The sequence below is a fragment of the Fistularia commersonii genome, chromosome 2 (genome assembly GCF_037954325.1).
Source record: "Fistularia commersonii isolate RoL2024-O1a breed Wild chromosome 2, RoL_Fcom_v1.0, whole genome shotgun sequence".
In the NCBI taxonomy this organism is placed as follows: domain Eukaryota; kingdom Metazoa; phylum Chordata; class Actinopteri; order Syngnathiformes; family Fistulariidae; genus Fistularia; species Fistularia commersonii.
In genome coordinates this window covers 11,294,437-11,309,418 of record NC_141285.1, presented here as the reverse complement: position 1 = coordinate 11,309,418, position 14,982 = coordinate 11,294,437, and the positions used below count along the sequence as shown (strand labels likewise).

Below are 14,982 nucleotides of genomic sequence, written 5' to 3'. Positions count from 1 at the left end.
GATGAGATAAGATGAGAACAACTTTATTTATCCCGAAGTAAATTGTTGTGCCAGAGTTTCAAGCAAAAACATAACAGTAATAGATAATAGTAGGAAGGAGGAAGAATAAGAAATACAATGAAATAAAAAGTGTCAAGGTTAAGGCTATCAAGTGTTTTAAGGTCTTAAGTACATTGCTGTAACAGATTCATGTTGCATATTTCTCATATTTACATTGTGCTAAAGATTGTCATTGCTTTCAGAAGAACATGGTTTCGTATTTAGTTAATGTAATTACTAACTCATATCTTGTTCAAGTATTTAAATAATGATAGTCAAATGACAAACTTTTCAATAAAAACACTCAAATAGTTATGAAACATCCATTCATCGTCTGACGCTTATCTTGCAGTCAGGGTTGCGGGGGATGCTGGAGCCTTTCCCAGCTGCCATCAGGCAAGAGGCAGGGTACACCCTGGACTTTATGTGAATATAACCCATCATGGATGAACCGTGAGCAGAAGGCAGCCATTTAGCAGTGCTAGGGTGGCAGTTAGAGTCTCAGTGTCTTGCTCAACAACACTTCGACAGACTGCAAGGAACACAGGACTCTAACCAGGAATGTTTGGTTGCACTAACCCCAGAGCCACACAGCTCACGTTTTGTGTGTGTAACTATTCTGTATCTGAATGAGGGCCTGCATGTTCCTCCCACCCCCACAATAAAAAAAAAAAAACATGCAATAGGTCAATTAAAGACAAGAAAATTGTCCACAGATATTGAAAGAGAGAAAGTGTGGCTATGATTCTTTGGCTTTATCCTTTGCCCAAAGTCAGCTTGTATTGCTTCTAGCGACCCTGTGCACAATAAGTGGAATGGAGAATAACTGGATCAGGTGAGAGGATGATCTACTTTATTTAAGCTATTCAAATACTAAAACGATCTAGTCTTTAGGAAATATAGTTGTAAAATCCCCCCCCCCCCAAAAAAAAAATCTTCTGAAGATAGCAGCTTGAGTACAAGCTCAAGAAATCACAGTTCCAACATCACAAGATTACAAGAAATTCAATAGTTAAGATCTGATCACTTACTTGTTTTGCAGAGATCTATTCAGATTATGTCCTCGCACACACATTTTTCGTTCTACTAAAGATAGGCCCTTTTCCTGTTCGTATGCTACAAAAAAAAAAAACCCAATGTGCTCCAACTGCAGTTGCAAAACTGAACTGTTTGTTCTGGTGAAGTGTTATAACACCACTGGGTCTTGACGCTGAATATTATCCAAACAAGGAATCCACCAAAAGCATATGGGGTAAATTGCAGAGCCCTGCCTTTCAAAATAAACTCTACTGCACAACGTAAAAAACGACTCAACCGCACGCTGCGAGCCACACTATCTGTACTGTAGTACTGTAGTACAGCTAGTGTGGGCAGATTGCATGTCATATGTGTATGTGTATGTATATATGTGTGTATGTATATGTGTGTATATATATATAGAGAGAGAGAGAGAGAGAGACGCGGGTCAACGTTGTTGATGCTGATGCCACTTCATGTGGCTGTGGAGCCGCACACTCATCCACAGATGGAGATGAAGATATTGTTGATTTGTTCAGTTGTTTTTTTGCAGGTAGCTCATCAGACTGGTCTGTGAAATGCTAGCACATCGAGACGGCCAGGGTTGATCTTACAGAGCCTCAGCAGTTCTTTTGCAAAGTCCTTGTTGTGCCTTTTCTGGCCACCAGCAGCTAGCTTAGAGTTGTGTAGTTGCTCATAGAGGACTTGGCATGGGAGGCGATAGCCAGGCTAGCAAATACTGTGGCCAACCCTGTGTAGATCCCTGTTGGCCAGAGCTACTTCCATGCTGATGGTGCTTGTTCCAGTTACAAAGTCAGTGTGGGGGATCCGGTCTTTCCAGGACAGGCTGAGAATTATTTGGATACATCAAATGTGGAACATTTCCAAGCAGTTTATATGGCATCTGTATGGAGTCCATGTTTTAATTTTAAATTAAGGTGGGGATAGAGACTGCACTGTAAATTGCCACTTTGGTGCTGATTTCCAGGTTAATACAGCCTCAGGGAGGCACTGGCCCGTGTCTCCCCACGCCTGCCTTGGAGGGGCACGGAGCAGTGTCTCCCTGAGCCCGGTCCCAAGCCCGGATAAATGCAGAGGGTAGCGTCAGGAAGGGCATCTGGTGTAAAACTTTTGCAGAGAAGGAAGGTGGATATACTGGGTGACCAGGAGACCAGGTGGAAAGGTAGTAAGGCTAGAAGCTTAGGAGCAGGCTTTAAGTTTTACTATTAAGTTATCTTGAAGTAGGAGTTTGTTAGGAACGTCCTAGAGGTGAAAAGGATGTCGGATAGACGTATGAGTCTGAAACTGGAAATTGAAGGTGTGATGCTTAATGTTGTTAATGGCTATGCCCCGCAGGTGGGATGTGAATTTGAAGAGAAGGAGGAGTTCTGGAATGAGTTAGATGAAGTGATGCAGAATATTCCCAGAAATGAGAGAGTGGTGATTGGTGCAGACTTCAATGGACATGTTGGTGAAGGCAATAGAGGGGATGAAGAAGTGATGGGCAGATTTGGTATACAGGATAGGAATGCAGAGGGACAGATGGTGGTAGATTTTGCAAAAAGGATGGGAATGGCTGTAGTGAACACCTTTTTACAGAAAAAAACAGGAACATATGGTAAATTATAAGAGCAGAGGTAGGAGCACGCAGGTAGACTACATCTTGTATAGACGAGGTAACCTGAAAGAGATCACTGGCTGCAAAGTAGGTGTAGGTGAGAGTGTAGCCAGACAGCATAGGATGCTGGTTTGTAGAATGACTGGTGACAAGGAAGATCAAGAGGACAAAGGCAGAGTAGAGGACACAGTGGTGGAAGCTGAAAAGGGAGGAGTGTTGCATGGTTTTCATGAATGAGTTGAGAAAGGGTCTGGGTGGTCAGGGTGAGCTTCCAGATGATTGGACAACAACAACTAGTGTTATCAGGGAGACAGGTAGAAGAGTACTTGGTGTGTCATCTGGAAGGGAAGTAGATAAGGAGACTTTGTGGTGGAATGAGGAAGTATGGGAGTACCGGTATAGAAACTTTCAAGGCATGAAGCCAGTTTTTCTAGTAGAAAGAGTACTACAGATGCAGTATTTGCGTTGAGAATGCTAATAGAGAAGTACAGAGAATGCCAGAGGGAGCTGCATTGTGTTTTTGTAGACCTAGAAAAAGCATATGACAGGGTGCCAAGAGAGGAGCTCTGATATTGTATGAGGATGTCTGGAGTGGCAGAGAAGTATGTTAAACTGGTGCAGAACATGTATGCTAGCTGTGAGACAGTGGTACGGTGTGCTGTAAGGGTAATAGAGAAGTTCAAGGTGGAGGTGGGACTCCATCGGGGATCAGCTCTGAGCCCCTTCTTGTTCGCAATGGTGATGGATAGGCTGACAGATGAGGTTAGACATGAATCTTCATGGACCATGATGTTTGCAGATGACATTGTAATCTGTAGTGAGAGCAGAAAACAAGTAGAGGAAAATCTAGAGAGGTGGAGGTATGCTCTGTAAAGGAGAGGAATGAAAGTTAGTCGCAGCAAGACTGAGTATATGTGTATGAATGAGAGGAACTCGGGTGGAACGGTGAGGCTACAGGAAGTGGAGATCAAGAAGCTGGAGGATTTCAGGTACTTGGGGTCAACAGCCCAGAAAAACTGAGTGTTGAAAAGAGGTAAGGAGACGGGTCCAAGCAGGTTGGAATGGGTGCAGAAAGGTGTCGGGGTACTATGTGATAGAAGACTAGGCCAGAATAAAAGGAAAGGTGTGCAAGACAGTGGTGAGACCAGCAATGCTGTATGGCCTAGAAACAGTTACAATGACGAAAAGACAGGAGGCAGAACTAGATGTTGCAGAGATGGATAAGAATAAGAATAAGAATAAGAATAAGAATAAGAATAAGAATAAGGATAAGAATAAGAATAAGAATAAGAATAAGAATAACTTTATTTATCCCAAAGGAAATTGTTGTGCCAGAGTTACAAGAAAAATATAACAATAATAAATAATAGTAGAAAATTGTATAAACAGAAAAAAAGAAGAGAGAAAGGGATAATAAGAAATACAAATAAACTAAAAAGTGTCTTAAGTAACAAGTGAAAACTATAAAGTGTCTTAAGGTCTAAACAACAACAAGTGAAAGATAAGGAGTGCACAAGAGTGTGAAAAAATGTTGTACATGTAGCTGTTATGAAATATTGCACAGTTATGAACATATACAGTATACAGATAAATTATTACAATTTACAGTAAGTGGGTGAGATTTTTTTTTTTGATTTTTTTTTTAGGAAAAACATGAAGATGTTGAGGTTCTCTTTGGGAGTGACCAGGATGGATAGGATCAGGAATGAGTCTATCAAAGGAACTGCACATGTTAGAGGTTTTGGAGAGAATGTGGGAGAAGCCTGACTTAGATGGTTCGGTCATGCACAAAGGAGGGATAGAGAATATATTGGTAGACGGATGATGGAATTGGAGCTGCCAGGCAAGAAGTCTCGAGGAAGACCAAAGAGGAGATTTGTGGATGTAGTGAGAGGATATGAAGGTAGTTGGTGTGAGAGAGGAGGGTACAGAGAATAGGGTTAGATGGAGAAAATTGATTGATCCCTGAAGGGAAAAGCCGAAAGAAGAAGTGCTGATTTTCAGGTTGTTGTTATCAAAAACTTTTTTTTGCCGCACCCAAAAGCTGATGAGACTTTGTTGATCCAGTGGTGTATTTCACTGTCAAGAGAACAGTCTGTGGAGAGTGTGGAGCCAAGGTAGGCACACTGGTGGACAAGGTTGAGTGGACTCTTTTTGATATGGAAGCTGTTGGTGAGGGGGATTTGGTGCAAAGTTGAGCCATGACCTCAGTTTTCTTGGTGTTGACTTGGCAACTAAAAGATTGGTAAAGCGCTGAGATGGTGTCCTGAATGTGCGGCATAGAGTCTGGGGTGTGTGCCAGGACAGCACAGTCATCTGCAAACTAGAGCACATGGATCTGGCAGGTTGATGTCTTTGCGTGAGCATCGAGCCGTCTGAGGTTAAAGAGGCTACCATTGAGGTGGTATTCCTGGTCTATACCATCTTTGTGCTGTGGGGTGCAGTGGAACAGTTGGGTAATTGCTGAGAGGAGGAGGTTGAAGAGCACTGGTGCCAGGACACAGCCTCGCTACATCCCAACATTGACTTTGAAAGGCTCTGGCTGGAGCCCTCCTGCCACAACTCTGGCTTACATTGTAGTTGTTGCAGGATGGAGAGTAACTTGGGTGGCACACCAAGTTTGCAGAGTTGCTTCCAGAGTATGTCACGATTTATGGTGTCATAGTCTTTGGTGAGGTCAATAAAGGCAATGTAGAGGTCTCTGCGCTGCCCTTTGCTTTTTTCAAATAGCTGCCATAGAGCAAAGATCATATCAGTTGTGGATCTGAACTTCCAGAAGCCACACTGTGTTTCAGGGAGAGTACATTCTGAAATATATTTCACCAACAAGGAGAGCATAGTCTCTGCAAGCACTCTCTGCCTGCTGTGGAGAGGCGTGAGATTCACCGAGTGTTGCCACAGTCTGCTCTGTCCCCTTTCTGCTCATAGAGGACAATGATATTGGCATCCCTCGAGTCCTGGGGTACTTTCTCAGATTGCTAGATTTAGGTGATCAGGAGGTATACACTGCATGTGAGAAGATAACCTCCATGTCTGAGTGCCTCTGCTGGGATACCATCAGATCCTGGGCATTTGTTGTTTTTTAAGCCCCTGATGACCTTGCGTATTTCTGAGAAGTGTGGCAGGACGTCTAGATGTCACATTTAAGGCATAACTGGCAGTTTGTCAAGAATCTTCAGGTCTGTGGGGTTGGTGTGATTGAGGATACTTTTAAAGTGATTGGCCCAGCGCTCAAGGATCTCTTGGCGGTCCTTGATTAAGCTGTCTCCAGCAGCAGATTTGACAGGGGTGAATGTCTGTCTCAGTGGACTATATAAGGCTATAATGGCATCATAGCAGCCCTGTGTCACTGCGATCAGCAAGGTGTTGAATATAATTTGCTTTCTGCAGCCACCAGGTGTAGCTGCAGAAAAATCTTCTTTTACACTGATCTCTGCGTCCAGAGTTGGTGCATAGGAGGCACTGATAAGAGTGGCAGAGCGTTTCCTGGCAAGAGAAATGTGCCGTGTCAGAAGATGCTCGCTGATGCCTATAGAGGACTTTGGGATATACTGAATTAGTTTGGTCACAGCAAAACCCAAACCGTGGATACAACACATGCTTCCTCAAACCCCCTTCAAAGTGAAGATGTAGCCTGCCTCTGTTAGGGAATCTTCACCGTGTAGCCCGGTCTCACTATGTTCTGCAATGTTGATGTTATATCGCCCAACTCAAGGTCTACAAGAGCTGTTCTTTGGTGGGACCCGTTCCAGCATGTCCAGAAGGGTGCGAACATTCCAGGTGGCGATGTGTATATTCTTTTTTGTTTGCCGGACAAGCCATCCAGAGCTTGGGGGAGCAGACAGTTCTTGGACCACCTTTTCCAGGTCCTTCTCTGTCGGGGCTTAGCAATGTGGAACTGCTCAGATGCAGTGAAAGCTGCCGAAGTGATGTGCTACCTCATCCTGCTACACCACAACCATTACTCCACTGCCACCTGTGTGCATGGTTTGACTAGGCACTCCCAGCCACATCCTTGGCCTATGCCTGCCGCCATTCCACATGGTCACAGGGATTTTTTGAGTGTAGTGAAGTAGTGGCAGACAGTCAATCACAGAGCCACACAATCAGAGGAATCTACAATTGACATAATCCAATGTTTTTTGACATGTCGAAAAAAAACAGCTAAAGATGGGGAGAACATGCAAACTCCAAACAAAGAAGACCCCATCAGAATTGAACCCGGAACCATACTGGCATGAGGTAGAAGTGCAAACCGCTGTGCCATAGTGCTGCCCTGCAGTCCTGATGCGACTTCTTTATTGAGATCATGCTCATTCTTTGAAGTAATGGTAATTTTATTGAGAACTCCTGCTTTTCACAAAGGTTACTCATTGCACAAGACTTTTCCATCTGTATTCATAGCTGTCAACAGGTATAAAAGGAAAATGGTTTCAGACCAATAGCAAAAGTAAGAGGTAATAACATGGGTGGCACTATAAACCCCCAGAGGAAATAACAAATGGCACCCATCAGTCTCAGAAAAGAAAGATTTATTTTATGTCATTATTACAAATTTATAAAATGCTAATATTCTTATAGAAAACCCTCTTGTATAGGAATTCACACAGTTGAGACCCATTAGAAATACATTCTTTAAAAAAGTAGCACATTTTAACACTTAAAAGGAAGCTGTTCATGATTGCTAAGGTTTTTCATACTTAGTGCTGTTTTGTTTAGATATTCTTGGAATATTTCAGGTGTGCAACACAAAACCTATCAGTTTGGAAAAAAATGAAAATCAGACTTATTAAAAACAATGGAAGTACTTATACAGTAAAATATAGAGAAAGAAAGGGTTGCTTTGGTTGGGAGTATTTTTCTGATGAAACCTGTTAAGATGTGTTATGAGTGCCTTGTGTAAATAAAACCAAAATAGTGATGAGTTTAAGTGTATTTATTTTCCTCAAAATTTCTTATTGAAATTCTTTAGGAATCATTTATATACGTCTGAAAACTGGAATCGATTTTCACAAACAAAGAACGCAGTCAAGGATCTAATTGACATTTTGTTTTTGTCCATGTAACAGTATAATTTCAATATTTACACATTGCGCAATAAAAGTCTGGGTGGTTTGTGTGCTTATCTAGTCCGGTACTCCAGGACATGAGGATGCTGTTCCAGGCACTACTTTTGCATCTGTAAATTGTTGTCATTACAGAATAAAAAGCTCAACCTCATTACGTTTATTTGTCACAAAACTGACAGTATGGCTTTGTGGAAAACACAAATACTTTGCTGTTGTTTTTAAAAAGGATTGATAACATTGTTTAGGGTGTAAGTTTTGAGATATTGGGCTCTGACATCAATATCTTGTGCTTTGTACTGATTTAACCATTTGTGTTGCCAAATAATCTAATGAAAAAAGGTAACTTGTCTATTAGGTGCAGAATATCAAATGAGAAAATAGGAAATTAGAAAAAAAAAAAACAATGCAGCAAACATAAAGAAGACTTCTTTTCTAGAGGCAGTATCAAGGGTTAGACTTCTAAAAATTTCCTAAGTATTTATGTATGGACCAGAGGACATAAACTGAGTAAACATAAAGACAATTTGCTTACAAGGCAGTTGGCAAAATGTCATAAGCCCTCAGTGGTAGCAGGGGCTTTTATTTATGTCTATGCCAGGCCATCGGTATCCCAAAGTCTGACTTGCTACGACTGGTTCACTTAGTAATGGCAGAACAGGAATACTTGACAACCTGTTAATTATTCTTGAGCAGCTCAATGCATCCCTGCAACAGAGTCACGTTATTCTGTAGAGGCAGATGGAAACGGGAATGTTATTTCAGAGATTCTACTGTCAGAAGTCACATGATGACAAAATGTTCTTATCTCCATAACAGTGGTATCAAGCTTTAAGGATAAGTGTTTTGCAACCATGTAAATAAACTATGCTGATTTACAGTCTATGAAAAGTTGTTTTGGGGAGCAGAAGTCTTAAGTTTAGATGTGTCTGTTATGCAGTTTTACTCATCCATTCCCCCCCCCCTATTTTGGGTGCTGTACCTATACTTTGGGAAGCAACCACTTTCCCCACATAGAAGTTTTCGGAGGATGGATTGATTCTGAACTAAACCTGACACTTATTGTTGAACAGACCAGATACATTATAAACACCAATTGATATATTCAGCAGATGATGTGGGGCCTCACCTTCCACCTTATTGTAAATGTGAATTTACACTTCTATCTTAAAATGGCTTTGAAAGCTAAATACTCATTGCAAGATCTTAATCACACTGTAGCAAAGATTAAAGTCTGCACTGAAATCATATTTTGATGGTTTCATTTAAAATGTTATCCATAGTGGTGTTTGGAGGCAAATTTACAAAACTGTGTCACTTTAATCGCTATATATAAAACTAAGAAGCAACTGAAGGTATGTATTAAAATACATACAAATGTACAGAACTGATTAAAATGCTACTTAGTTTTACAAAGATTTTTGTGATTCCTTACAATATAATGTTTATAGTACATACTATAGAAGAGACATATCATATAAATCTGCAGAAATTAAGATGGTACCTCGACTTCATCACAAAGCTTGAAGTGTATGTAACAATAGTCAACAGTCCTATCAATTACTCAGAACCCCACTGTATTTTTTGCCACTTACCTTGGCATGTTTAATCTCAAGCTCGGCCATCTCAATGAGATTCTTCCTGAATGCAACAACACGCCTGCCCTTGAAGCTGGTGAGTTCTGTATGGGTGGACAATAAGTAGATAAAGAAAAAAAAAAGAAAAAAATTAATGAAAAAAATATAAAAAATGGGAATGTCTCTAATGCAAAAAAAGAAAGCAGCATGGTTTTAGGGGCCTAAATTAAATATGCATGGGTGAACAAACCTTTCTTCCCAGACTCTGAGAGTTTGTCAAATTTCTGCAGACACTGCTGCTGGTGTTCCTCTGCCTGAGGAATGTCCTTGCCTTTCAGTCGGGCCTTGTCCAACGCCTTGTTAGAATTTTCATAGTCAACTAATGCCCGTGCTCGCCTGTACAGGAGGTCCTAAAAGACATGTTTCAACATAGCAGAAATAAAAAGACTTATCTTAACCAAGACCAATATTAGAGATATATCTCTAATTCATTAGGGAGACTTCTGTGCAACAAACAACTCCATAACGCAAGAAACACATTTTTCTTTGTTCCTTCAAAATTTGACTGAGGGGACAATTGTAACTTCCAGATTATTGCACTGCATCAAGATACATAAAGCACACGTGAAAGTGGTTTTGTGGGGAGCATTAAATGATGAGCTACTGTATCTGAATGGTTGCATTAATGAAAATAAGATTTTGTAATTTTTTGTATATTTTCAGTGTAAGTGCACTTGCGCTGAGATATTTTGTATTGCAAAAGATTAAAAGAAAATTTAAACTCATAGGATTCTCATCCTACCATAATATATGCATTTGATGCCAGATTAAAAATGTCTCAGTTATGTACAATTCAAAAAGCAATAATATGGTCCAGCATGGAACCATTTCTTGTTCTGTTACAGAAAGGCTATTATGACTCACCTTGGCAGCCTGGATGTCTCTCATGTAATATCTTAGCAACTCTGTCAATTTCAGCTCTTGGTCAGATGCTACTCTTCCCTCCACTTTCTGGGAGAGAAAAAACAAAACAAAAAATATGTTTTAAGCAGCTTCACTGAATAGAGAACCCGACACAACAAAACAAGATCAAATAGTCATTTAAATATTTTAAACTGGTTCTAGAACCACATTGAGCAAAACCATGGGCTTTCTTTAAAATAAAACAATGATATCTCGCAATAAGCAATTGACAGCTTTGCGAAGAATGTACCAACGACAGAGTAAAATAATATTTTTTTCTGTTCTTGAAAAATTTACATGAGTCTAGCAAAATAATTTTCTGATGCAATAAAACTTGTAGTTTTAGTATATTAATTACTTCTAGGACATTAAGCTGTTCATAGCTAACATCCTGCAGTGCTACATAATGACAGATGGGAAGGATCAAATGACTCTCCAGAGAGTGCAGGATATCAGAAGCCAAAAAAAACCCAAAAAAAACAAAACGTACTAAATTCTGAGGTAAAAAAAAATCTGAAAAGAAAAGTCTTTAGGGTTTAAGAAAAACTGGGGCCTGGTTTTTACAGTAATGGCTGAATTCCTGATAAATTATTTCAACAGTCTCTAAATCTAAAGATTTACAAGGTTGTTTGAGTTTGAATGTGGAAAATGTACTTACTCTGAGCTTCTCAAACAGGTCTGACAATTTCTCCAGGTGTCTGAGGAAACATTTGAGAAGACTATTTGACAATCTGTAATAACAATCTTTGATCATGATGTGAATAGAATAAGTCACAATATACTGTAGAGGAAAAGCTGATCATCTTGAAGATATGTGAGTCCCAAATGTTTTTAAATCCATAAGAAGACACTGTAAACAATCATTAAGAAACTACGCCAATTCATGGTCAGAACTTGCATTATGAAATGTAATGCACTTACTTCTTATTTCCTGTGCCATCTTCTGCAGAGACGGTGTTAAGTGTGGCAGAGATGTGAATGTAATCATCAGCAATACCTGAAATTAGAGGAATTTATTGTATAAACTTGAGCTTAATCATTTTCAAAATAGGAAATTCTGATTATTCAGAGTGACTGAAATTGGGACATGGGTTGTGACACTAAAGGTATTGATAATTTTGACAATTATTATCCTCACTCATTATTTTAATTGAAAACTTAAAAATGTGTTCTCATATTACTATGTAGTATTTGACTTCTTTATATCCTTCCAAATATGATTGATAAGATATTATATTTCGGGCATCTTTGTAGCACAACATATAATTTAAAATGGTACTGGCTCCAAAGTGGCCAATGACAAATATTTTACCTTCCTATGGCTTACATGGTGATGTAAAGCTCTTGTGAGTAAAATTCTGATTAAACTATATAGCTATAGAAAAGGGAAAGCAAATGTTACTGACTACACATCCCAGTTAGTTAGAATTGGTTTAACAATTTGCTGACAATCAAAATCTAGCTCAAGAAAAAAGTGCCAAAACCATACTTTTGTGAGTCCTGGTCATTTTCTCTGCTTTGGCAGTTGAATCTTTTATCTTGCTGTAGTAGTCCAGCAGGAATGTCTTCTCCTGTTCAAAAAAGTCATCCACTTCCTGCAAACGGAAACAGGTAAAATAACAGGCGGCTGCTATGACAATAAAATGTTCATATACATAAAAATAGATCATGCCGAGGGCTCACCTTTATTCCTGATATAAGGACCTCATCAGCTGACTTCACCATGTTTTTAAAGAAACCTCCAAACATTTCTTTGGCATTCTTTCTTCTCACACTGAGCTAAAATATGGAGTGTGAAGAATATTACAATCTTGTGAGCAGAGTTATGTATTTAATAAAATCTGTAATTGCATGTAGAATTGATTTAAAGGATAAACTAATTGTAAAATTTGTCATTTTGTTAGGCTATTATTCAATTAGTGCACACTAAAATTAGAAGCTAATGTACCATACAGAAACCCATTACTGTCTAATAAAAATGCAAGTTTGACTGCTGATCGCAGCAAGATGCAAGCCATGTGTCACAATTGTCCAGCAAACTCTGCTTCCTCTCTTTCCAACTGACAACCCAGGAAGGAAAGTCAGCATTATGGGGCACTCACATCCTGGTCATACTCTAAGAAAATCTGGAAGTTTCTATCTTTGCTGAAAATGGGGTGAGAAGACAATCTCTGAAGGAAGATTTCATGCACTTGGACAGTTTTCTTGAACACAGCCAGGTACTCACTAAAAAGAAAAAAAAAATGAAAATTATGCAACTATAAATAAATTTATACCCCCTCCCAAAAGAAAACAATCACTTTTTAAGACAAATGTTTTTTTAAAGAACCTTTCATCATACACTGAAAGGACTGCAATTCATACATATGCCAGTTATTAAGACTTACGCTTCCAGCTCCTGCTTCATTTTTGTGTACTCTTCCTTGGTCATTGTAGCTTCACCTTCCCCTAATTTGTGCATTTTCTCTCTTGGGCTTTCAAAGTCTGGCTTTGGTGGTGCTGGAGGAATCTATGACAAAGAAAAAGAGGAATTATACCCTCTACTTTGCCTGATGTTTTTTTCATATACACATAGTCAAGAGAGAACACATACTGCAAGAAAATATAATTATAACCAATTATATGTTACAAATATATATTGGTGACATTGCAGTCTCTATCCATATACATCAATATATGTATATATATAAAACCAAAAACTAAACAAAACAATTAAAAAATGAAAGCTCACGATAAGGCCAGCATAGTCTTCTGTCTCAACCAGAGTGTCATGTAGCCAGATGAAATCTTCATGCTGCCTGGGAACGGAGAATTCTGGTTTCTGGAAAGAACTAAGAGTGGTCTGTGAACAGAGATGATTTACTATACAGTATTTCATGGTGAAATATTTAAATATACATCAAAATATTTAAAATGTGAATTAGACGGGGAAAAAAAAACTAATTTTACCTTAGTATGGACAGTAAACTTGACTTTGTCTCTTTCACAGAGTGCATCAGGAATGTCAATAAGAAGAGATGCATCATTGTTTAGATCCACAGAGACTGAACGCATCTACACAAGAAATAATAAAATATTGTAATCTAACAAATTCAGTTTCAAACTGATCAGTAATCCACAATGCATGGAGGTTGTGGTAAGGGTTTATTTGATGGACAATTCTCTTATCAGGCCTTTGCTTTATCAAATTAATGATGTATGATGATAAATCCACCCTTCCACATAATGTCATTTCATTTGAAAAATGCCCCAGCAACTTTCAGAGCATTCAAATATAATTAGGCTGTATCTGCCTTTGCGACTGCTGAGAAGTGGAACTACAATGTTTTACAATAGCATACAATTCTTTTACAATCTAATTCATATTCCTATCCATCAATTCATATCAGAAAAAACAAGCAGTAAGATTAAATATTCTGATCTTTATTGAAGTCTGTAACCCCAAGTCCTCTTCTCAAAACATTGTTGATTTGACCATACATATTTTGTAATACTAATTTATTGAAGATGAAGCACTGCACAAGAACCCAACAACATGTTGCCAATATATTAATTGGACCAATTAATTTTACTGAATTGACGATAACAATGAAAGGCTTTACTAAAATTATGTGTATTTGAAAGCTGCAGTTCATAATAGTGATGGATTTTACACTGATTATTGTCTTCTTTTTACCTTGCTTAGCTGATATAACGAGAAGGTGTTTGTTTGCAATGTTTGGTCTGCCAAACAACAGAAACTAGTTTGACATGGCCACTATCAAGAAGACCTCCGAAACGGAACTGTAAATACGACATTTATAAAAAGTTGGGCCTGGTCATTGATACAAAGGAAAACTTTGAAAGTTTATTCCCCCTTGTAAGAATACAATACAGGTTAAAGTCATTACAATCTCACTTAATGCTCGTAGGAGGCCTGTGAGCGTAAGCTCTGCAATAGTGTAAAGGTTACGTTTGGTTGGACTTCACTGTCAAAGTATAGACCGTCCACCACATTTTGCACATTTTCGTATTTGAGTTAAGATATGTTACGTTGACTATACGAAAGCCAAAGACAGCATTTTGGTTTGACGCTACACAGTCGGGTACCGTGAATACTAACGTTGACGTTTCTCATTCAACATTGGGACACTTGTGCGGAGACACGTACTGGCTTCATCATTCAGAAGTTTGCTAGCTTTAGGCTAAGGGCTAGCGCGAAGGGGAAAAAAACAATATAGCGGATTGTTGAAGCAACCGTTAACATTTGACATTAGCTTACCTAATTCTATTGCCATTAGCTGTTATAAAAATTACTTGCGATGACCCATTTAACTTACCTTTTCCTTATCACTTTCATCTATAGCAGATGTCATATTGCTGACAAAACGAAAAAAACCGCAAACAGGCCAATCCAAACAACAACTCTAAATACGGAAAGGCTGAAACCAACTTCAGTCGCTAGCTGGCTATTTGACGAGCTGTCAATTCGTTTTCCCTTCTCCCATCCTGAAACAGGAAGATGAAATCCCGCCTTTGAAAGAATCTGACTGGATAGCGTCATAATACACCGTTGCAGCGATTGGTAATCATCCCAATCAACCATATCTCATTTCTCAGTCGACCTAGTCTTTGGTTTTAGTATATATTTCAAGATTAAACCTTTAGGACCTCGTTTATTGAACACAAACTCTTCATTTTTAAAACACCGCATGTCGAATCT

General features: G+C 39.0%; 1 protein-coding gene across 2 annotated transcripts; it reads right to left on the bottom strand.

Annotated features, from left to right (window-relative positions):
• Positions 1-7,194: 7,194 nt before the first annotated feature.
• Positions 7,195-14,770, bottom strand: snx5 (sorting nexin 5). 2 transcript variants are annotated; one of them, XM_086167102.1, is made up of 13 exons: positions 14,600-14,770; positions 13,230-13,334; positions 13,012-13,122; positions 12,668-12,789; positions 12,383-12,506; positions 11,964-12,059; positions 11,770-11,875; positions 11,202-11,277; positions 10,939-10,978; positions 10,242-10,328; positions 9,568-9,727; positions 9,336-9,421; positions 7,195-8,469 (listed from the first exon to the last, which is right to left on the bottom strand). In XM_086167102.1, exons 1-13 carry the CDS (start codon positions 14,633-14,635, stop codon positions 8,419-8,421), a joined length of 1,200 nt encoding a protein of 399 aa, XP_086023228.1. In that variant the 5' UTR covers positions 14,636-14,770; the 3' UTR covers positions 7,195-8,418. The 2 variants fall into 2 exon arrangements, with proteins under 2 accessions (XP_086023228.1, XP_086023237.1); XM_086167111.1 differs by having other exon boundaries at positions 13,012-13,111.
• Between the last annotated feature and the right edge of the window lie 212 nt (positions 14,771-14,982).